Below are 22,535 nucleotides of genomic sequence, written 5' to 3'. Positions count from 1 at the left end.
TTCATTGTAGATTATTTTGTGTTTTTTCCGAGTTGTGAGTGATAGCATGGTCTTAGAAGCTTGGGAATTGCTGTCCGATCATATCAAACAGAGTGTCAAAGTTAGCGCCCTCGATTAAATCCACCATGTTCAAGTCGAAATTAGATGACCCCTTGAGCTGTGCCGGATCTGTGTCCTGTAAATCTATTTGCGTTGAAGAGGATGATGTATCGGTGAGGATGCCCTGCTCGTTCATTTGTGACGGGTACGTCGACGCCGAAGGAACTACCGTAGGATCATGTCCTCTGTGCATGGATTCCACCCATGTGTTATTCCGTGACTCAAGCCCGGACGGCTCTGCAGATAAGCCAGGCTCTTCATGCAAGTGCGACAGACGGCCAAGTCTCCGTCTGTTCTCCTCCCGTGCAGTTGAATATTCCACATGTGTGGGACTTCCCTCGGAGCCTCTCGTCACATATGCTTGGGAGTTTGCTGTTTTATCGGATCCGCTTTCTGACTGTTGGATTTTCGCAGCCAGCACTGAAAGCGACATGTGGCAGTGTTTGGCTGTCTCCCATTGAGTAGACATCAGACGCAAGAATCCCGAAAATTCATCCATTTCCCTATCAAGCAGTTAGTACATAGATGTAGTAATCAGTTCGAAACCAAGCAGAGTAAAAATAAACACCTCACGTACTGAAGACCCTTTGTCAATACATATTGGTTCAGTTGACAAGCTAAAGCCAACACTAACCCAGACATCCACGCAGCCGACAAGAAACCAGGCCAGAATAAAGCCTGATGGCTATCAACTTGCAACCTCAGCCCCGAAAGGATAGCCCGGGCAGCCCCGATGCAGATTTGCAATCCAGAACAGAATTCGGCAGTTGACGGATCTAGGGACAGCGAAGGTCGATGGATGATCAGAATGAGATGCTGATACAGCACAGTGAAAAAAGGAGCAAAATCAAACGCACTGTCTGGCAGTACAGACCTCACCCTTTGTTCAGATACCACTGGCTTGATTTGGAGATTGGTGGGAAGGCAATTCCACCACTTATGCACGTCTGTCACGAGGAACAACACCGAGCTGCGACGAACACATCGAACCAATATTGATTTGTGGAAGAGCTCCAATGCCCGACCCGTCAGAGTCCCCGAGTCAACGTAGCTAGCAAGAACACTTTCCTTGTTGTGGTCTTCTTTATTGCCGTGCTGCGGCGCAGAGCTACCATTCGCAGACTGGCCCCGGGGGGAATGCAATTCTCGGGCGGCAGGCAGACATACATCGATATCGGAATCCTGTATACCAAGCGGCAAGCCCAAAGCCTGGCTCAGGTATCTATCTATCGCATAAGCACACCAAAAGACCCGCTTCCGCAATTGTCGGTCGTGGGTGGAGAGTTGCTTGTATCGAAATGGACACCGGTGGAGACCGGCATGAAGCATCGAGCGTAGGATACAGCCTCCAACAGTCGATGCTGGTCGAAGTGACATGGTCGCGACGAGATATACTTGGATAGCTAGAAGCGCTTGCAGGGATACGATATCATGTCGAGATGAGAGAGTCCCGAGCAAAGAGTTGAAACTGGCCGGTGATTGGATCTTCGATTCTGACTGTAGATCTAAGTCGGGCGCCAGAAAACTGCCTAGATTGAAGACACATTGGAAAATGATTGTCCAGCACGTACTCCGGTGGTCTACACAGGGTTCCTGCGTGTGCTGAGTTTGATTCCCATTGGAGTAGACGTTCTCCATTGCCTGCAGGAAGGTGGGACCATGCAGGAACGGGAACAGTGGGTGCCAGACTTTGAAATACATCATCATCAGGCCCCTAGCCACATCTGGGGGTGGTAGATTCCCCAGAGATGCCGTCAATGATCGGTCGTAGGTCCATTTTGCGGAAGATTCGATCACTCGCAAGGACGAAGCAGTGTCTCTGACAGATGAAGTGCGCTGGCGCTTGTCACGAGGTGAGTTTTCAGCGCCTACGAGCGTTTCCTCTGCCGTGGGGAGGTTGGATTCGGGTGACCCCGGGCCATCTAAGCCGTTGAATGCACGTTTTACTGTCTTGATGAAATAGACGCCGCTTGAGCTACCGACGAACTGGCTGTCCTCATTCGAGTGTGCCGTCAAGGAACCAATTTCAGATGTCTCGGGTACAAATTCCGATGCCATTGTGCATATACCATCTCGTGAGTATCAGATGTTCTCTTTAAAGCTCGATTTGTTTCGACAGAATCATCACGGCCCCGGAGTGATGGAGACATGCTGAGTCATCGTACGAGGCGGATAAAGAAAACATTCGTCTACGGTCGAAAGGAACTTGGTGAAGCAAAATAGATCACTGCCATCCCATTGATTGTCTGGCGCTGCTCTCCGGAATCCGATAATAAAGGAGACCAGGCTTTTCCGTGAGGAATTTAAATCTATCTGACAGAACACAGGCGGTAAGGAGAGGTGCGGAAAGATGATAACCTCACAAATCCCCCGAAAAAGGGAAAAAGAAAAAAAAAACATAAACGAGGACGGCGAAAAGGTTGACTGTCAAAGGAACCACACCCAGCGCCTAGAATAAAAGACTTTTACCAATGCCAACCAGGAGACAACTCGATATAGCCCAGTCCGAGTGGAAGGCAAGGGAAATAGCGCATACTAGGGAAACCGGAGAAGAGAGAAAAAAAATCCGAATGTCATACCGCATTCACTAAACACCAGGAAGGTGACTGCCTAAGAACAAACTTTTCGAACCGAGGGATATCAGGATCAGAGATGGGGAGATGTAGGGGTAGAAAGGGTAAAAGATGGGAACAAATAATGATAAGAGAAATGAAAAGTCGTCAAAAACGTGCGTCCAAGATTTCCGAGAAGACAAAGAGTGAACACATCAATTAAGACTTGTTCTCCTCGACAGGGGCCTCCTTGGCGGCTTCCTGGGGCTTGGATTCGGTGGTCTCGCCATCACCCTTGTTCTTCATGTACTCATCATAGACGTTAAGGGCCTCATCAACCTTGCCGCGGAGAGCCTCCTCATCATCGAGCCTGGAAGAACGTTAGCAAATCATGTCACACATAGACTCAAAAATCGGCAGTGTAACTTACAGGCCAAGCAACTCAGCGTTATCCATCTCAAGAAGCATACCAGTGATCTTGCCAGCAAGCTCGGGCTGCTGAGCCTGGATCTTGGGGTAAAGAGCCTCGCCGAGCATCTGCTTCTGCTGAGCGGGGGGAGCGGTGAGGAGAGCCTGGTTGGCGGAGGCGGGCTCGCCACCAGCGGGCTGACCACCAGGGGCGGGCTGGCCGCGACCACCACCACGACCCATCTGAGGACCACCACGGCCGAAACCGGGGCCACCACGCATGTTCATGGGCATACCGGGAACACCACGGCCACCGCCGCCACGTCCGAAAGCCTGGGGCATAGGGTAGCCCATGCCGTTAGGAATGCCACCAGGGGCCTGCATGCCCATAGGCATACCCTGGAAGTTGGGAGGAAGCTGTTGGTTGGGGGGCATACCACGGCCACCTTGGGGGAAGGGACCGGGGTACTGGGGACGCCCAGCGGGCATGTTAGGCATGGGCATACCGCCCTGGGGGGCGAATGGCATACCACCACGCTGTCCAGGGGGCATGAAGCCCTGCTGGCCAGCACCGTAGAAGACGGCGGGCTGCATGAACTAGTCAAGTTAGTAATTGAGTAGGATGAACAGGAAAGCAAGTTGCAACTTACAGGCTGGGGCATACCGGCAGCGGCGGCGGCCTGCTGCTGACGGATAGTGTTGCGAGCCTGGATGCTAGCCTCGAGCTGGCTGCGGCGGACATCCTTGCGCTGAGCGAGAGCAACGTAGAGGGGCTTGGCGTTGACCATACGCTGGTTCATCTCGGTGACGGCCTTGGAAGCCTCATCGGGGCTGCTGAAGCAGACGAAACCGAAGCCCTTGCTCTTACCGAAGGCCTTCTTCTCTGTCTTCTTCTCCTCGGAGTCCTCGCCCTCCTCTTCGGTCTTCTTCTCCTCGGTAGGCTCCTCAGTCTTCGCCTCGGTGCTCTCCTCGGTCTTCACCTCCTTCTCCTCAGAGTCCTTGGTCTCCTTGTCGGCCTCCTTCTCCTCGGCCTCGGGGGAGGGAGAACGCTCGGCGGCATCACGCATAACCTTGGCGGAAGTGATAGTACCGTAAGGAGTGAAGAGGTCACGGAGCTTCTCATCATCAATGTCGTCGGTCAAGTTCTTGACGTAGAGGTTGACACCCTGGTACTTGGAGGCCTTCTCCATGCGGGCAGCCTCGTACTGCTTGCGCAGCTCCTCCTCACGCTCGTGCTTCTTCTGGGCACGGCCAACGTAAAGCTTCTGAGTCTTGACGTCCTTCTCGTTCATCTCAGCCACGGCGGCCTCGGCGCTCTCGTGGTTGGCGTAGTTAACAAAGCCGAAACCGCGGCTCTTGCCATCCTGGTCGTGGCTGAGGGTAGCGGAGGTGATCTCACCAAAGGCCTCGAACATGACGCGGAACTCGTCGTCGGTAATCTCGAGATCGATGTTCTTGATGTAGATGTTGGTGAAGTTGGCCTTCATCTCCTCGAACTTGCTTTGGCGGTCCTTCTTGGAGATGTGGTGTCCGACGAAGACCTTCTTGTCATTCAGCAGCATACCGTTAACGTGCTTGATGGCGTTGTTGGCAGCTTCGGCGGTCTCGTAGTGGACGAAACCGTAGCCCTTAGAGTTGGCGAACTCATCCTGGGCGACCTTGCAGCTGAGAATGTTGCCGAAGGCAGCGAAGGTGTCGTGGAGAGCCTTGTTGTCAATGGCGTTGTCAAGGTTCTTGATGAACACATTGCCCTGGCCAGTCTTGCGCAGAGCGGGGTCACGCTGGGACCACATGATACGGCAAGGCTTTCCCTTGATGAGAGTGTAGTTCAGATCCTCAAGAGCACGCTCACCGTCGGCGGTGTTGTTGTAGTTGACGTAGGCGTAGCCCAGGGACCGGCGGGTGACGGCATCACGGCAGACACGGATAGAGGCGACCTGGCCGATGGAAGAGAATAGCTCGTAGAGCATAGCCTCAGTCACGGAGGGGTCAAGCTCGCCGACGTAGAGGGAAGCCGAGTGGGGCTGGTTGTTGGCAGCATCACCGGCGGCCTCGGAAGTGGCCTCGACGGGGGCGCCATTGGCCTCAGGGGTAGCGGCGACAACGTTGTCAGTGACAGGAGCGGTGGCGGGGGCTTCAGCAGACATGATGGCGGCTGTTTTCACTGAGAAAAGAAAAAAGTTTTAGCATGTGCATGCCGAGCCTATCGCGGAGAGGGGGAGGGGGAATCAAGGAGGCATATGAGATAAGGTTACACGGCAGTTGAATGCAGTCTATATAGCAAGCAACCAAGGGGCAATGAGAAAAACGAGGGGTGAATCAATGAAAAGGGAGGGGCGCCGTACAGCGAAGTATCCACGAAACAAAGAGTTCAGAGAAATTTCACTTGAGCAGAGAGCACTAGTAGCGGGTTAGCGGGGGAGGAGATTCGAAGTGTATTGCATGCGCGATCGAAAGAGAAGAAGCAGAGATGACACGGTTTTCAACCGAGTAAAAGAGTGGACAAGAACCAAAGTGACTAACCAGGTGAAAATGAAGACGATGGAGGCGTTGAAAGAAAATCTTCCACACAACACACCGCACAATCAGGAATGAGATAAGATAACTGGAAAAAGTCTTTTTCTGGGTTTTTCGTGTTTTTTTGAGATTTTGTATCTTTCGATTTAAGGATTCGAAAAGAAAAGGAAGACTTTTCCCTAAAGAAAGAGAGAGCAACGGAGATGGAGGGGGAGGTTGTAAGAAGGAAAGAAAAAAAGTTGAGCCGTTCAAAAGCAATTGGTTCTGGAAAACTCAGAGGCTGCACGAGATGGGGACACTAGTCCTGTTTGGGAAAAGGTTGCCGCTTTAAGGGCTTATTAAGTATAACCTCGGATGGATATTGCAAGATGAAAGAAAGGATATGGCCATGCTATGCATGCAAAAATTAATCTAGACACGCTGTCTACCCAGGAAATGTACAGGAAATAATGACTGAACACCCCCCTTCAACTCAGATCAAACCCAGCTCCCGAATTCACAGCATATAAAAGCTTGCTCTTCAATGTCTCTGCATCAGAGTACCGTGGCAGTTTGAGAAGATTCACACACGTACTGGTACTCGGCAATCTTTCCTGGTCCTCACTAGAGTCTCTAATGCTAAAGTTGGGACGAAGGTGGCTGAATCCCAACAATGGAGCTCGAGGGGTAGACGTCACGAACCGGATGACCCTTTGCCGCTCCTCGTTGGTCAACTCATGCATAACCTGCCAGAACAGTGCAATGGTCGGGTGTTCTAGATGGTCATCACCAATCACATACACACCTCCGTAGAGGGTATTCCGTCGCAGGTCCTCCACATCAATATCAGCTTTGTCTCCACTCACTAACGTTTGCAACTCGGATTGATTGAACATGGATAGCCAGGCGGGTTGAATGATCTGGCCCAGACCTTGCAAAAAGGCGTTTGTCTGTAGAGCAGGTTGCAACTGTAGACGATAACGAGCCACGTAGGAAATGTAGACCAATCTATTTTTGTTCGTCACAGCGGTCTGTGAGCCATTTGGTTTCAGTTCTGCGGTGACAGTGCGGTTGCCTCCACTGGGCATCCGAATTATACTGTTAATGGTGAAGTCGAGACCGAAGTCTTCCACGTTTCCGGGGTAATTCTTCAGTTGTAACTGGTGAAACAGATTGGTCAGCTGCAGGTTCAAAAAACACACAATCCCGACCTTGCCAGACGGTACCACTTACCAAGCCTTGGTATAACCCCTCATCAAGGTCCTTCAGATCATTCAAGTTGGCACGATAGGAAGATTCCTTCACTGCAGACCTAGAGCCTCCTGTCAAGGCCCACTTCAAGAGAAAGAATGGGGCAAAGTTGACATCGACCAAGATCCCCTCGTAAAGACACTTTCCAATAATCCGGCCGAGGAATTCATATCGTCGAAGAAGACCGCGCACGTCATCCTGCCATTCTGGGCTTGAACTTGTGAGCCCAGCCTCGCCGAGGACTGTTTTGAGTTGGGCAACCGCTGTCGGGCTGGGATACAGCAGATGGTGATCATTTTCCGCAAACATGCTTTCGTGGTCATCAGTTTTGAAAGCTTGGGTAGTGATACTGGTTAGGAACTCCTTCGTCACACCGCCACCATCGATGCCGGCTTCCATTGCTCCAAACTGGTCGATAAAACTGATCTGGATTGGCTCTTTGAGACCGTCACCCAAGCCATAGTATTGAGAGAATGCATCTTCAAATACACTCTCACGCCGGATGTCAGCATGGTGTCGAGCCAAGATATCCGCCGCACCCTCAGGAGGTCCATTTATCATAGCATTTTGGGCCACAGACAAACGCCAGGACTCAGCGTCCACGAAGCCTTTCCGGCGACGCTGTTGATCCCTAAATATGAATTGACGGAAGATCTGCACTCTCGTGGCAAATGGTATGAAGAAAGGCATATTTCGAAGTATTTCTAACCGTGGCGCAATGGCAGCTAGAGCATTATTATGAGCTTGTCTTCTTTGGCTATTTCGCATGGCTTGGAGATGAATTAGTCGTCGCGCATGGCTATTGCCGACAAGGCGAGGAGACTCCGGGTATTCCTCATCAAGAAGATCAGGCTCAGAATCTTCATCTTCGTCCTGGAATTCATGGCGTTTCTCCTCTTCTGCCACAACAGCTGGAATAAAGCCTTCCATGTCGAATCGATCTGTCATCAACCAATGATTTTGTGGAAGGAATTTGCGTCGAGAACTAGAAGCGTGTCAGCTAGTGTGCCTACATCATGGCAAATGGAACGTTTCAACTCACTCTCGCTCATGTAGCATTCTGAGCAAACCTGTAACCAAGCCCTTGAAGTAGTCAAGTGGGATACCTGTCACACCAGGAAGATCATTGATTTCCTTCTTGGCCTCCACCTCAGAACGCTCCATCGTTCCAGAAACCTGGGCCGTGTTGTTGAAATAACTTCTAAGATCCACAGCGGATGATGGAACGGGCCCTTTCTTGGTCAAGTCGGCAACATTCCAGTAGAGGGTGAAGGCGAGGTTTTTGAGAAAGACGGTCATATCCTTAATGTCTTTAAGTGGGAGTGCGCTCTCTTTCGTCCACGAAGACAGGACATTTGGTGAAGCTGTAAATGGTGACGCGCTTGAGAAGAACTCTTCGTCATCCATGACCTTCAAGAGGAACGTGTAAAGCTCAAAAAAGAGCAGAATAATCGTCCACTCCTGTTCTTGATCCTCTCTATCCCCATCTTGGGGCAGTTGCAGTAATGGAAGAACTTGGGTCGAGTCCTTGCTGATTATGTCAAAGATCCGACTGGATTTTGATGCCTGCCAGAAATATTTGATCGCCGGTATTTTCGCACCTGGCTGGCCAGAAGTGGGACCTGCCGAAGGCGCCGAGCCCAGGTACAACCACATTCGAATGTCGTCTCCACGGCGAGGGAACACCCTCAGCAAATTCAGGGCATAGGTAGCAAGAATCTTGGCTTCTCTCGAAGCGTTGGATTCGTTGTTTGGTAAGTCTGTGTAAGAAAGTTGGGATCTTTCGATGCGAGAAAGTAACCCCGTGATGCTACTTTGGTTGACCAAGCTACTGACTTGATCTCCGATGAACTGATCCAAATAAGGACCCCTGATTGGATCCGAGCCGTTCTCGTCCGCCTCCAAGCACCGTGTCAGATAGATAGATGTTGAGTTGAGCAACCCAGAGACCACATTCAGGAATTCGAGATCAGGTGTTTGCAAGTTGGCCTGCCCTGGAAGAGCATATCGGTGAAAGAAAATCAAGTACGCAAGCAGCCAAAGCCGACTCTCGATACCCTCGACATCGTCGGCAGAGAGGCGTTCTTTGGTCAGAGAAATACATGATTCGATTGCAGGTGCCAGTAATTTGTAGTTGATTTGATGCGCCAGTCCATTAAGCTCACCGAGATAAGTGGGCAGGTTCGGAATAGTGAGATACGACATAGCAAGAGCTTCATAGGCTGTCATCGTTTCTGGGGTTATTGGTCTCAGAAGAGCTAGGACAGCATTCGTGACATGCTCGGGTGACAGGGTACCTTCCCAAATCTTAATGTTCTTTGTCAAGAAGGCCATCGTTTGATAGTATTGTTTGGCAATTGTTGCCATCCTCCTCGGTATCAAGTCAATGAGGAAGACTATCGTCCGAAGGAGGGGCAGAACTGCTGCTTCATGAGTCTGACTGTCTTTTGCTGAGCCGAGGGCATGGAGAATAGCGACTGCCAGCCGTTTCAATAGCTCGGTCCAGTCATTTTCCGTAGCGATCGTGGGGAGAGCATGGAAGGTCTGCTCAAAGACATTGCAGAAGTATACTAGACGTAGAACATCTTCCTTCTTCCTTACCAATCCCACAAACTGAACTAGAAGCCTGAGCTGGTCTAAACATTGCTTCGCTGTGGGATATGGCGGTGCAGAAAGACGTTCTAGACACTCCAGACGCTCAAGCTCCGTCGTTGGGCCCCGGTCATCGTCGAATCCCAGGGCACTAATAACTCTCTCCCACTCAAAGTTATCCCATTCGGACTTCCAGCCCTTATATGTTGCTTTCCTGCTCTGATGACCCCGCCAAACTCGCTGAACGGTGCGAGATGCGGTCTGTCGATCTCTCTCATGTTGTCTCAGGGCTCGCTCTCGCTGGGCAATGGCGACTGCGCTCTCGGGGTTCGCAGCATGAGGGGTATGTCTAGTCGGCGAATTTCCGGGGAATGCAGCGAAGGGATTAGTGGCTCGGCCACTGAGGTTCACTTGCCGTGGGCGACGAGAGTTGCCCGTGAAGGATTGAAACATGGTTGCAGCAGGAGCTGCCTGATGGGAGGATGGCCAGCAGGCTAGATAAAACGAACCCTCTAAATGCAGAGAAGCAAACCAACTCAAGCCCGCATCACCGTGGGGGAAAGACGAAAGGTGAAGAACTATGACATCGCCGTCGCTGCCGGGTGCCGATACGGGAGAGCATGGCGGGCTTATCGGACTTGTCGAGCACAGACCACATCTCCACGAGACCTGAGCACTCTACAGTAGGTATTGCCACTGGAACATTCTGGTTTTAAGCTGACATAGGTCAGAGTGAACCATATAAGATATACGAAAAATACTTTGTAGAGAAAAACAAACAATGTCAAAAGAGGCGAAAGACTACTTGAAGTTTAACCTGATATTCATAGAATTTGTCAAAATACTACACAATTGCTCCTGTCTCGATGCCAAATGGGTACACGTCCACTGATGCATCGGGATCCTCCGTGGTCAAAATCAAGTTGATGTTGTAGAGACTATAATACATGGGATATATTCAATCAACCAGCGGAGAGAAGGTTGATCAATGAAAATTGTTGAATGATGCCCGGAGGTGGTTGTGGATGGTATGCCGGGCCGCTGGCATAAAGATTAGAGCACTCTCAAGCGTCTGGGTTGCTGCGCACTCACATCAGTTGAAAACACGTAGAAATTCCCCGCTATGCGGTTTCGGTCTTTTGGTATTTCTAGAAAAGGGTCTTCGAGGGCTTGGGCTCGGCCGTCTCGGGCGTTTGGGCCAGGTTTTGGTCTTCAATCTGCTTAGTCTGCCTAGGCTGCGGCGTCGGCTTGGTTTCAAGCTTCACAGTCTTCTCGATGTGGGGTTGTGCTAGTCGGGCCTCTTCGGCTTCAACGGTCTCAGCCCACTTCTCCAGGTAGTCCTTGCCCTCAAATCCTCTGATCACAGTAATCTTTCGGCCATTTCTCTCGATATCTTGGACGTAGTTCGACGGTGTCTTGCGCATGTGTTTTGTGATGAAGGGGGCGAGCTATCGCCATGTTAGCAGATCCGACATTTCAGTCAACTAGTACCAAATGGTTTTCAATGCTCACCATGAATGGCTCTTTCGCAGTCTCAGCGGAATGTGCCCTTCCAGGAATTTCAAGCTTTTCCGCAGGCATATAAACTCGGTGCTTTGTCATATCGGGCCTGTATGTGCCTCTCTTGTCAAAATGACCCATGGAGCCGGTCCGGTTTCCCTTGTAGTAGCCGCCATTGACCTGCTTCGTAGTCAAGCGCAAACGCACCATCATTGGCTGCGTGGGCTTGAACATTATGGCAACAGTTCTACAGCCTTGAAGTTGGAACAGAAGGGGGATAGAGCGAGTCGAGTTGTCCCGGAGGGAGATGGGAGACAAAACTCGACGAATGAACGGGTCGCGCTAATCTCCGCGCCGAGAACTTTTTTTCCCGGCAGAAAAAAAGTTCAACACCATCTACACCCCTCTTGAAAGCTGAAAGCAGCCATCAGATCATTTAGTACTTTTTTAGTGCTGATCTGAAGCTTCTTTCTTAGTCGTGAATTTGATTTCTTATCTCATACGCCAGTATGCCTCGCAGCCAGACTCAGAAGCAGGGTCCGAAAGACCGCTCGACGCAGAAATCAGCGCCGAAGCGGAAAAGCACTCGGTCGCTAAATGCACTGTCTATTGCAGAGAAAACAATTCACACTAGATTGGGTGTTAAACGCAGTCGTCTTGGTGCCTACGATGATGGTACCTTCAACCGCAGGAGAAACACCGGCGGCGATGCCGACGACAACGACGAGGAGGATACCGCCGCCCAATACAAACGCCGCAGAACCGAGGACACCGGAAGCCTTGATGGTGGCAGTGACAGTGAAGGACACGAATGGACTCTCGGACAAGTGAATAGCGATAACGACAGCGAATTGGACAGCGACGAAGCTCTCGGTGAGAGCGACGAAGAGCGATTCGAGGGCTTCACTTTCCGCGCATCCAAGTCTAAATCTCACCCGAAGAAAGCGGCACCCAAGCCAAAGAAGCCTACGGAGATCAGCTTGTCTGAAGATGTCGACGAGGAGGATGAGGAATCTGACGGTGACGACTACGACGAGGAGGATGATCTGGGAGAAGACGCCGTTGACCTCGCGACAGCCTGGGATATGAATGCAGCGGCCGAGGAGGAAGAGGCCCAGGAAGCAGCTGCGAAATCCAAGCGGGCTGCGAAATATGATAGCGACGAGGATTCCGGGTCAGAGGGGGACAGTGAAAGCGATGACAGTGACGATGGGCTTTCTATCTCGGACGACGATGCTGATGTGGATCCGCACGGACTTTCAAAGTTACAAGACTTTGTCCAGTCTATGGAGACCGAGAAACCTACGAAACGTACCCAAAAATCACAGGAACAGGGCAAGCCCTCGGAATACGGCTTGACGACCGCCAACAAATTGACTGTCGCCGATCTCCTACCCTCAATCACGGACTCTCGCCTCAAGAACTCGCTCAAACATATCGACTCTGTTGTCCAGGCATCAAAATCGGGCATTCCGGGCAAGCTAGATGCTCCTCTAGCGAAACGCCAACAGGACCGACTTGACCGGGCTGCTGCCTATGAGAAGAGCAAGGAGACTTTGAACCGATGGCTCGAAACCGTCAAAGCCAACCGCAGAGCCGAACATCTTTCTTTCCCGCTACGTGATCCTGATGCTGAGCAGACTCACCGCTTAGAAGCTGCCAAGCCCCAGACAGACCTCGAAAACGTCATCCAGAACATCCTTGTGGAGAGTGGGCTGGCTGAGGCTGAAGGAAAATCAGCCGAGGACCAGATTCAGAGTTTCGAAGAATTACAGGCCCGCAATCTTCCTATTGAGGAGATCCAGGCTCGGCGCGCAGAACTCCGCAAGCGACGTGACCTGCTTTTCCGAGAGGAAGTGCGCGCCAAGCGCATCAAGAAGATCAAGAGCAAGTCTTATCGCCGTGTTCACCGGAAAGAGCGCGAAAAGATAGAGCAACAAGAGCACAATGCACTCTTGGAAGCCGGTGTAGATATGGACGACATGGACCAGGAGAAGAACGAGCGTATGAGAGCCGAGGCTCGTATGGGCTCCAAGCATCGTGAAAGCAAATGGGCCAAGGGCTTGAAACAGACCGGTCGCACTGCCTGGGACGAAGAGGCCCGCAACAGTGCAGCCGACTTGGCCCAAAGAGAAGAGGAGCTACGGAAGAGAATCGAAGGTAAGCGTGTTTCTAATGGAGACGATGACTACTTGGGCTCTTCAAGCTCCGAGTCAGAAGATGAGGACCCTTGGAACGAGGAGGCTTCCGATGTGGAAAGACAGAAGATCCAAAAGAAGCTCAAGGCCCTCGAGGGCAGTGATGATGCTGGTGATGGCATGAAGGGGCGCCATGCCGACCTTTTCGAAATGAAATTTATGAAAAATGCCGATGCCGCCCGCAAAGAACAGAATGATGCGGAGCTTCGCCAACTCAATCGTGAACTCCGCGGAGAGGAGTCTGCGTCTGAGGCAGAGTCTGAGATCGGTCGACGAAAGTTCGGTCAATCAAAGAAGACCGACCCCAAATCTCGCGCAAAGCAGTTGCCCAAGAATGAATTTGAGGAGAAGCTAGATTCAGATGATGAAGCTGCACAGGCTGCAGGAGCAGACGACGATGTTGACATTGTTATGGACGGCACCACCAAGCACAAGTCAGGAGCTTCTGGCAACAAGAAGGTTTCACAATCCTCACGACACTCTCCCGATCGGCAAAAGGATACGCCAGGAGAGGAGGAGAACCCTTGGCTGATTCAGACCGAACGGACCAACCGTCGCCGAACCGGCCCAGATGCCCAAGAGAGCATTGACATTTCACTTGATGCTACCCAGCCCGAGGTTATTCCAGTGGAGCAACAGAGCAAGAAGCAAAAGAAAACCAAGGCAACCCTCGCGAAACAGCAATTCGATGAGAATGACAGCGATGATGAGGAGAAGGTGCCCGTCTTGCTTAAGAACCACGACCTCGTGAAGAGAGCTTTTGCCGGCGATGAAGTTGTCCAGGAATTCGAACAAGACAAGATGGACACCATTAAAGATGAAGGTGACCAGGTGGTGGACAATACACTTCTGGGCTGGGGCAGCTGGGCCGGCGAAGGCGTCAGCAAGAGACAACAAAGGAAGCAGAAGCGAGACCTCACTACTGTGGCCGGTCTGAAGCCTCAGCAGCGCAAGGACGCCAAGCTTGATCGAGTCATTATCAACCAGAAGCGAGTCCAGAAGGTAAGCCAAGTTTTCTTCCTATACGAAGACGGACAACTCACTAACTTTTTACTCTAGAACAAGAAGTACATGGCAAGCCAATTGCCGCATGAGTTCGAGACCAAGCAGCAATACGAACGGTCCCTGCGGCTGCCTTTAGGTCCCGAATGGTCTACGAAAGAAACCTTCCAGAGTGGCACCAAGCCTCGTGTCATGATCAAGCAGGGCGTCATCAAGCCCATGTCAAAGCCGATGCAATGAATGTAAATATCTCACTTCACATATGCCATGTCCAATGTCAGCACCTAATGCGACCCATCTTGCGGCGCCTTTTGAATCAAAAGCATTTCTATTCTTGCTGTACTCCATTCCACGTGCCCAAGTGCACAGTATAGTTATATGGCTCAAATGGTTCATACTTCATATCATTTCACAACAATATTTCCACTGGGCCTAGTGTCCTGACGCAGGATAGTAATTATTTCTATATCTGGACAATGTAGGTGGCATACGTGCCTCTCTCGACCTTGGAATTGTCAACTTAAGACCGTGGATAAACCATTTAAACATGTCCCATGATTCTATAAAAAGTAACTAAAAAGCTATCCATGGACTGTCTGGTGATTCATATTGAGTCATCCCTGAGTTCTTAACAATTTGAATCTGAATATATTCATGCTTTTCTTCCTTTTCAATCCTGTCGTTCTACTCCACATGGGCGATCCCTTGGCAAATGCTGCCTGGAGTTGACATCTTCAAATATTTGAGTATTCACGTCTATCTCCCAAGTATCCCCAATTATCTGGTAACAGTACTATATACAAAATCTAGTAAGTGGATGGTCGTTGCAGTGAATCCCGCACACATTCTTGGGGGTGGGGAACGCACGCGGACTCGACGTGTTGCCTGTTGCTCCCTACATTGCTGAGCCAGACAAGATACTCAACTCATGTCATTCCCCTTGGCTGAAATACTGTACAGTACTGACATCTATGAAGATCGACAGTCTGTGGAATCTGTCTGCAGACCATTCACAACAAACCGGCCCGTGTGTTGTCCCAATTTGGGTGTTTGAGCTCCGAGGGGGTTTAATTCTGCTGGAATTTATAGCACATACTTGTAAGATTGCCTCTCTTTGAATTTATTTGTCTCCTTTTCAAGCTTCACCTTGCCTTTTGGACCCCTCCGAAGGCGTCTACCCTCAAGTGATTCATATCCGATTTGGATCGAATTGAGGAATAGCACAAAGGCTTCATACTTCCTACAGGCTCCGCGTGTTTAACGCCGGTGACGAGATCTGGCTTTGCATCATGGACTCACGCTTGAAATGGAAGGCTACAGCTGTGCTGACTTGGCTTTTAGCTACAGAAAAAGCCTACTGTCTCCCACACGTGGGAAATGAGGTAGAAAGTACTCTGCAAAACACAGCTACCGAACCTACACGTGCCTTTGAGACTCAGTATCCGCCTTCAAACAGTGAAGACAGGCTGCTTATTCCCGAGTCCCACCCAGTACGTCTCAGAGAAATGTGCTGCATAGTATATGGTATGGTATTGACATTTTGGACTAGGTGTATCGAGTAGCTTTGGAACAGGACGGTCATTCATCGCAGCAGCCTTTTCCACAGTTTGACATTATCCGATTTGTTGACGGCTTGGAAGATTTGTTGGGCTCAGGTGGAAATACTCCTGCACCAACACTGACTGCGACAGGACAGTCTACTGATACAGGAAAATCGCATCCTATTCAAGCTACGACTTCAGCAAAACAGCCTGAAAACCCAGCTCCAATTCATACAGCTGGATCTGTGACCTACTCACCGCAGGCTGGGCCAAATACTACTGTGGCACACGGTATGATTGACCATGAATTATGGCAACTTCAAATTCTAATGCTTAGTAGAGCCCGTTCACATACTTTCTTCATCCTCGGTTACATCAAAAACCATGCCTGGCCAAGATATCTTCCAGCCGGTTGCGACTGGTCCTGTCCCTGCTAATATCAAGTCCCGAGATGATCACCCTGTGCAGAACCAGCACGTAAGATTATTATCCCAAATGCGAGCACGAATCAAACATTCTAATGTTGTGGTATAGGCCAATACTACCAACCCTATTGCGACGAATAAGTTCTACGCAGGTCTTTTCTTGGGCTCTCAGACCAATGCTACCTTCACTCAACCCTACTCTCTGGCATGGTCCAAGGGAGGTGGCTCCCTGAAGAGTTGGGGTATGGCTGTCTCCCATGTCCAGCCTCATATGCTTGCATACGGACCACCGAACAGCAAGATCCCCGGAAACCCAGTACAATACTATATCAACCCAATCGGCCTTCAATCTCTGATTTTCTCTGCAACCGAGCTTAACCAGTCTTCCATCATGAATGTCAATCAGCCAAAGGCTTTCTCGGCCCACGCTGTGATCAAGCCCTCTGGAGGCTCGGCTCAGCAAATTGTCTTCCCCGTTGTGCAAGGCATGGGCTACGCAACAGCTGTGTACAGTGATCTGCAGCCGCTGATTGAAAGTGGCGTTTTCTTCCGTAAGGTCGTCAGCGCTGGTTCGCCTAGGTCCGGCATCTTCAAGTACCAGGTTTACCTCGAGGATGACATGACCTGGCTTCTCTATGCCACTCCAGCTGATGGCAAGGATCCGGAGTTCAAGCTAGTCTCAAATTCCCGTCTTCGCGGTCCCCAGGGCTTTTCTGGTACTATTCAAGTTGCCAAGAACCCCGCGGGCAAGTCTGGCGAGAAGTTCTATGATAACTCGTCTGGTGTATACCCAGTGGCAGGAAAAATCTCTGGTTCTGTCACAGATGATGTAGGCACCTACACGCTCTCTTGGAAGAAGGCCGGAAAGGATGTCACCGGTACTCCTCTGATCATGTTCGCCCTACCCCATCACGTCCAATCCTTCGATGGTGCCACCAAGAGCCGTATCACTGATATCAACCTTCGCACCACAACAAAGGGCAACTCCACTGCAGTCATTGGAGAAAGCTGGACTATGGTCGAACAAAGCCTCCCCATTGATATTGGATTCGCTCCGTGGTCAACCACCCATGGCAGTTCTAACGAGCTCTCAGCCTCAGCTCAGCATGCCATTCTCCAGGCTGCTCCCCAGGAGCTCAAGCAGAACATTTCAGGCCAGACGGACCTTAACAGCATGTACTACAGCGGCAAGGCGTTGAGCAAGTTCGCAACGCTAGTGTATACTGTCAACCAGCTTGGCAACAGTTCCGATCTAGCAACAGATGCCTTCCAAAAGCTAAAGAGGTCTTTCGATCTATTCGTGCAAAACAAGCAGCAATACCCGCTCGCCTACGATTCCGTCTGGAAGGGCGTTGTCTCGACCGCCGGCTACAATGGCGACCTCAACCAGGATTTCGGAAACACCGCATACAACGATCACCATTTCCACTACGGCTACTTCATCCAAGCTGCCGCCATCATTGGCTCTCTTGATCCCAGCTGGCTAGCCGCGAACAAGGAGTGGGTCAACATGCTTGTTCGTGATGCTGGTAACTCTGTTCCAAATGATCCTTACTTCCCATTCTCGCGCTCGTTTGATTGGTATAACGGTCACTCATGGGCGAAGGGTTTGTTCGAGTCTTTCGATGGCAAGGATCAAGAATCTACCTCGGAAGATACCATGTTCGCGTATGCCATCAAGATGTGGGGACAGACGACCGGCGATGCTAGCATGGAAGCTCGTGGCAATATTATGCTGAGCATTCTGGGTCGGTCTCTCAATAATTACTTCCTGATGGAGGATGACAATGTCAACCAGCCTGCGAACTTCACTGCGAACAGGGTAACTGGAATTGTAAGTACCACCATTCTCATTCCATGTCTAACCCAAACTCGACACTAACAGACCAAAACAAACAGCTATTCGAGAACAAGGTTGATCACACCACTTATTTCGGCGCCAACCTCGAATACGTCCAAGGGTATGTATACCACCGTCCCGCTGTTTTTTTTTTTTTTTCCCTCTGAACTATTGCTCACAAGTATTAGTATTCACATGCTACCGCTCATGCCGCACAGTCCCTTCACACGCCGAAAGGAGTTTGTGCGCCAGGAATGGCAGGCAATGTTCGCTGAAAACGCCTCTACTCCGGCCTCCAAGGTCGAGGGCGGATGGAAGGGTGTGCTCTACGCCAACCTGGCCCTCATCGATCCCAAATCGTCGTGGGAATTCTTTGCCCAGTCGAATTTCGACTACAGCTGGATTGATGGTGGTGCTACGCGTACTTGGTACCTGGCATTTATTGCTGGTGAGTCTCTTGGATGGAGTATGATGTCTTTTCATACTAACGAAACATATTAGGTCTGGGGGGTGCTCCTTAGGGTGGTTTAAGTCTTATTTCTTGGTGATATGGAGTTGGGTAATGACTTCTTCTCTTTATGCTTATTTCTTCTGGCCTTATGATTTGCTTTTCTCTACTTGCATCTGGTTTTCGGACGGTCCTTACTGGTGGCTCGGAGTTTTCTTCGATTCTTGTGCTGTACTGCGTATGTAGAACGAAATAAGAATTATAGAATATCATTTCTAGCTCGATATCAGCTTGTTCGGTTCGTAGACATCTATGCGCCTTTATCTTATTTCTTGGTAAAATATATATATCCGTGAATACAACCCAGTCTCTTATTTCTCCCGTTATTGATCCATTCCTATACAACCATAAACTTGTACTTCGCATAGAACACTTTGGCCCTTCGTGGTATACATGACCTATTATCAGTTCAGTAGTCCATCCATAGTTGCCATCGCCATACCATGTCCAGGAACCGTCAGAATATATCGCAAATATACTAACACTATAAACTACCTAAACCTATTCCCCAGCAACAGGAAGCTCTAAATCCACCACCCAAGGCGCATTCCTCGCCTCATACGAGACCGTCATAATACTCCCATTAACAAAAAGCGTCTCCTCCCCAACCCGCAGCGGCCGATCCGCCCCAGCGCTAACATCATAGAACGCCCCCCGATTCTCTAGCATCTCCTCCATGTCCGTCGCCACATCTTCAAGTCTAACACCACCAGCTCCATCTCCACCCGCCTTATCATCCCACACTCCGCGCTGCGCACCCCACCCTTCATGGATATGACCGAAGAGATGCAGTCGCGGTCTTGCGCGCCGCGCCGCGCGGAGGAGATGCTCACATCCAACGCTCAAATCAGGAGGGACCTGATCCAGGACCCCGGCGGGCGGGCCGTGGGTTAGTAGGATGTCGATGGCCGGGTAATCCGGGATTGGATTTTGAGGCTGTGGGAGTGTGGCGGGGGCGGGATTGTAGCGGTCTTGGTTGCGAGGGTATGCAAAGGCCCAGTTGTAAAATTCCGGTTGGTAGGGGGAAGCGTAGAGAGTGAATTTTGCGCCTGTTGAGAGGGTGAAGGAGTGGATTCCTTCCTCGAGGTAGATTATTCCTGCGTTTCGGGCAGACTCGCTTGTCCAGAGGGATTTTATAGAGCGGGCGTAGGATTTTAAAGAATCCGTGTTTGGGTTTTTGGATGAGGAGGTGCGAAGGGTGGTTTGGAGGTTGTCGTCTGATAGCAGGATGGATTCTTCGCCTAGTTGCTCCGGGCGTTGGTGGCGGGTGTAGCCAAAGGTTGTGAAGTATTCTTCGTCTAGAGTTATATCGTGGTTGCCTGCTATTACGAGCTTGAGCTCGGCGTCGGCGTCGATGAGCATGGCGATCATTGCTTCGTGCTCGACGCGGTACCCCACCTTTGTGAGGTCGCCGGCGTGGAGGAGGATGTTTGCTTTCGGGAGTGGATAGCGGTAGGCATAATCGGTTCTTTGAGGTGGGTGTGGTGTGCTTGTATGGGTGTCTGATATCATGCAGATGCGAGTTTTGATGGTCGCCATGTTGGTTGATTGAGGGAAGGTTGGGCTGTGGGGGAGGGGAGATATGGATAAGCATCGAGCTCGGGCCCTGGTAGCGCCCCAGAGCCTCCAAGTACCCGGCTGCCCATCACCCTTCCTTACTGCAAACGGCTCATTGATAAGTTCTATAAGAAAAGGATACATTGGAACATGTTGTCCTACATGAGTCTTACTACGAATTGTATTACTCGATACTTGTATACTACGCAATTCGGAATGCAATTACCTAAAGAAGAGATGAAACTAGGAAATAATTCCCATGGATTTGACGGCTCAGAGCTCTACAGACAAATTGCATCCTGTGGATGCTCTGATCATGACATAGCTGAAACTCCGATCCACCCGTTGCAACAACCGAATATTTTATTTTTTCGTTTACTTGCGGATAGCCTTCTGGTAGAAAGCAAGCTCCTCACCCTCCAAAATGTAACCGTCGCAGCGGCCGGACTGGCCGGGGCGCGAGGCAACAACGGCGAACAGACGACCGGACTCGAACTGGCGCTCGATAGCAGACTCGGTCTTACCGGAGTCAGCGAAGCGGGCAGCCTGCTTCTTGGCGACGGAGGCGGACTTCTTCTCCTCCTCAGTAGCCTCAGCCTTCTGCTGGCGTCTACGGCCGATGGGCTGGCCGTAGTGGGCCTCGTACCACTGACGGAAGGGGGCAGCGTCAATCTGGACAACGGCCGACTTGGTCAGGGTGTTTGTGCGGACCAGCTCGTTGTTGGAGGGGTGGAAGGACACTCCAATGATACGGGTCTTGCGGGAGACACCCTCGGAGCCCCACGAGAAGTTACCAGACTCGAGACGGAGACCACGGAACTTCTGGTTGCCACCACGGGTGCGGACAAGGTGGATGCGCTTGGTGCCAATACGGGTGTTGGCGGGCTGACGACCCTTCTCAAAAGCTCTGTAGAACAAAGATAGGTAAGAATCTGCAAGCGGTATATCGAATCCTTTTCCTCTCCTTTCAAATGAAAGAAACATTCGCTATCATGCTGGATTGATTGAATCGTACCTCTTCTTGCGGTAGAAAGCGCGCTTGGCACCGGTGGCGCTGCGCTTGTGGCGAGAATCCCGAGAAATACCCATGTTTGCGATTGATGGAGGGGTCTAAGTCGACAGACACAAGTTAGATATTGTTGATTGTGGACCTTCAACAAGTTTTCTTTTTTTTTATTTCCTTTCAATCCTTCTGTTTCGTCGCGAGCGCCGTGCAAGATCAATCTTCGAATATGGAACAGTTGGGCGACAGTGACGGTGGAGTGGTTGAATGACCGTTGAAAGCGAGACAGGATCGAAAGTTGATGTTGAGGGAATTGAATACCGATGATCGAAATTGATGGGCGCAGCGAGCGAAACAGAATTTGTCGAAAGAAAACTTGCAGGAGTTGAGATAGCCCGGTAACTCACCTCTAAATGTGCAGCCCTTCACCAGAAACACAGATTAGTTGTCGTAGGGTTGTCGTGGGAGTTTGAGGTCGTGGAGTCGCTGAATTTCGCAGGGCGCACTGTGTCGCTCGCTTGTGTAGTGCCCTAACCGACACTAGGCCACATTTGGATTAGTGGCCCCAGTCACTGGATCGGTCAGGTGATAACCATAGTTATGTTTAGTGGCTGACTCATCGTAGAGTCACGTGCTGGTCACTACATTATCATGATCTGGTCGTACGGAGTACACGATCTGGACATTCGAGCCATTTACATTACAACGTTGTACAACATTGAACCCCAATTGCGTCTATTTGCAGTTATACTCACAACTAAGACATCCATGCAAATACAAATGATCGGCTTTCCCAGCTAGTAATTGCACCTATCACCATTGACTGCCTATGCTACCCTCTACTGGCTCTTGCCGTTCTTCTTCGCCTTCTGCTCCTTCACAAACTTCTTAATGCGCGAGAACGAACCGTATCCCTCGACGAAACATGACGCAACCCACTTCCACCACAAACCCGACATAACAGGCACATTCAGGGGCTTTAGTTGAGTCACAACTAGCAACACGGTCTCAATGATATGAATAGCCACGACATACGGCTGGAGAATGCAGACGAGGCGCGGAAACCAGGGCACACGCTGGAGACCCAAATACTCGTAGAATTCCGAGCCAGGCTGCAGATTGCTGCGTTGAAAGCAGGTGATGTAGAACAAAAAACACAGCACAAAGATCACGGCCTGGACGCCGTGCGGGGCACGATACTCAGTGAGTGTGATCTCGCTGCGGCCCAGACGCTTTAGGCTCTCCTTGTGCATAGCAACCATTCGGCCGCGTGCCTCCGAGTAGTCCTTCATTGCGGGTTCGATGGGGACGCTGTAGCGGGTACCGTGAGCGGTGATGATCAGGTAGGAGGTGCTGATTTCTTCTACTTGGGCGTTTTTGGCTTGGGCGGATGTGATACCGCAGTAGGCTTGTAGGAATAGTACGAGGGAATCTTGGTGGTCGGCGTTCATGTGCTTGATGATGAAGTCTTTGGATGACATGGCGGCGGTTGTAGTGGGAGTGTAAAGTGCCAATTGGGCTGGATTCGAAAGAATTGAAACAGTTGGGATTTAAACCGAGTAC

At 50.7% G+C, this 22,535-nt stretch overlaps 9 protein-coding genes across 9 annotated transcripts; 2 read left to right on the top strand and 7 right to left on the bottom strand.

The window, feature by feature from the left end:
* Nucleotides 1-52: 52 nt before the first annotated feature.
* Nucleotides 53-2,157, bottom strand: N7518_008766 (transcription factor domain-containing protein; the record flags this gene model as incomplete). The annotated part of the gene is made up of 2 exons (XM_057189693.1): nt 53-602; nt 677-2,157. 2 exons carry the CDS (start codon nt 2,155-2,157, stop codon nt 53-55), a joined length of 2,031 nt encoding a protein of 676 aa, XP_057041396.1.
* Nucleotides 2,158-2,645: 488 nt separating this feature from the next.
* Nucleotides 2,646-5,206, bottom strand: pab1 (polyadenylate-binding protein; the record flags this gene model as incomplete). Its single annotated transcript, XM_057189692.1, has 3 exons — nt 2,646-3,021; nt 3,082-3,656; nt 3,710-5,206. 3 exons carry the CDS (start codon nt 5,204-5,206, stop codon nt 2,871-2,873), a joined length of 2,223 nt encoding a protein of 740 aa, XP_057041395.1. The 3' UTR covers nt 2,646-2,870.
* An 837-nt stretch (nt 5,207-6,043) lies between these two features.
* N7518_008764 (HECT-type E3 ubiquitin-protein ligase) lies at nt 6,044-9,851 on the bottom strand (the record flags this gene model as incomplete). The annotated part of the gene is made up of 3 exons (XM_057189691.1): nt 6,044-6,715; nt 6,789-7,791; nt 7,849-9,851. The coding sequence occupies 3 exons, from the start codon at nt 9,849-9,851 to the stop codon at nt 6,044-6,046; spliced, it is 3,678 nt and encodes a 1,225-aa protein (XP_057041394.1).
* Nucleotides 9,852-10,546: 695 nt separating this feature from the next.
* Nucleotides 10,547-11,132, bottom strand: N7518_008763 (mitochondrial 54S ribosomal protein mL41; the record flags this gene model as incomplete). Its single annotated transcript, XM_057189690.1, has 2 exons — nt 10,547-10,846; nt 10,911-11,132. The coding sequence occupies 2 exons, from the start codon at nt 11,130-11,132 to the stop codon at nt 10,547-10,549; spliced, it is 522 nt and encodes a 173-aa protein (XP_057041393.1).
* Nucleotides 11,133-11,407: 275 nt separating this feature from the next.
* N7518_008762 (UTP14 family protein) lies at nt 11,408-14,338 on the top strand (the record flags this gene model as incomplete). Its single annotated transcript, XM_057189689.1, has 2 exons — nt 11,408-14,098; nt 14,156-14,338. The coding sequence occupies 2 exons, from the start codon at nt 11,408-11,410 to the stop codon at nt 14,336-14,338; spliced, it is 2,874 nt and encodes a 957-aa protein (XP_057041392.1).
* Nucleotides 14,339-15,387: 1,049 nt separating this feature from the next.
* Nucleotides 15,388-18,425, top strand: N7518_008761 (glucan endo-1,3-beta-D-glucosidase; the record flags this gene model as incomplete). Its single annotated transcript, XM_057189688.1, has 7 exons — nt 15,388-15,588; nt 15,648-15,930; nt 15,980-16,116; nt 16,174-17,898; nt 17,964-18,025; nt 18,093-18,352; nt 18,406-18,425. The coding sequence occupies 7 exons, from the start codon at nt 15,388-15,390 to the stop codon at nt 18,423-18,425; spliced, it is 2,688 nt and encodes an 895-aa protein (XP_057041391.1).
* A 488-nt stretch (nt 18,426-18,913) lies between these two features.
* On the bottom strand, nt 18,914-19,951 carry N7518_008760 (uncharacterized protein; the record flags this gene model as incomplete). Its single annotated transcript, XM_057189687.1, has 1 exon — nt 18,914-19,951. One exon carries the CDS (start codon nt 19,949-19,951, stop codon nt 18,914-18,916), a length of 1,038 nt encoding a protein of 345 aa, XP_057041390.1.
* Nucleotides 19,952-20,344: 393 nt separating this feature from the next.
* N7518_008759 (40S ribosomal protein eS8) lies at nt 20,345-21,058 on the bottom strand (the record flags this gene model as incomplete). The annotated part of the gene is made up of 2 exons (XM_057189686.1): nt 20,345-20,876; nt 20,985-21,058. The coding sequence occupies 2 exons, from the start codon at nt 21,056-21,058 to the stop codon at nt 20,345-20,347; spliced, it is 606 nt and encodes a 201-aa protein (XP_057041389.1).
* A 753-nt stretch (nt 21,059-21,811) lies between these two features.
* On the bottom strand, nt 21,812-22,453 carry N7518_008758 (DUF2470 domain-containing protein; the record flags this gene model as incomplete). Its single annotated transcript, XM_057189685.1, has 1 exon — nt 21,812-22,453. The coding sequence occupies one exon, from the start codon at nt 22,451-22,453 to the stop codon at nt 21,812-21,814; it is 642 nt and encodes a 213-aa protein (XP_057041388.1).
* Nucleotides 22,454-22,535: the final 82 nt, after the last annotated feature.

The sequence above is a fragment of the Penicillium psychrosexuale genome, assembly GCF_028828465.1.
Source record: "Penicillium psychrosexuale strain IBT 29551 chromosome Unknown utg000004l, whole genome shotgun sequence".
NCBI classification, from domain to species: Eukaryota; Fungi; Ascomycota; class Eurotiomycetes; order Eurotiales; family Aspergillaceae; genus Penicillium; species Penicillium psychrosexuale.
The sequence above is the reverse complement of the archived record's forward strand: the minus strand, read 5'-3'. Positions and strand labels throughout refer to the sequence as shown.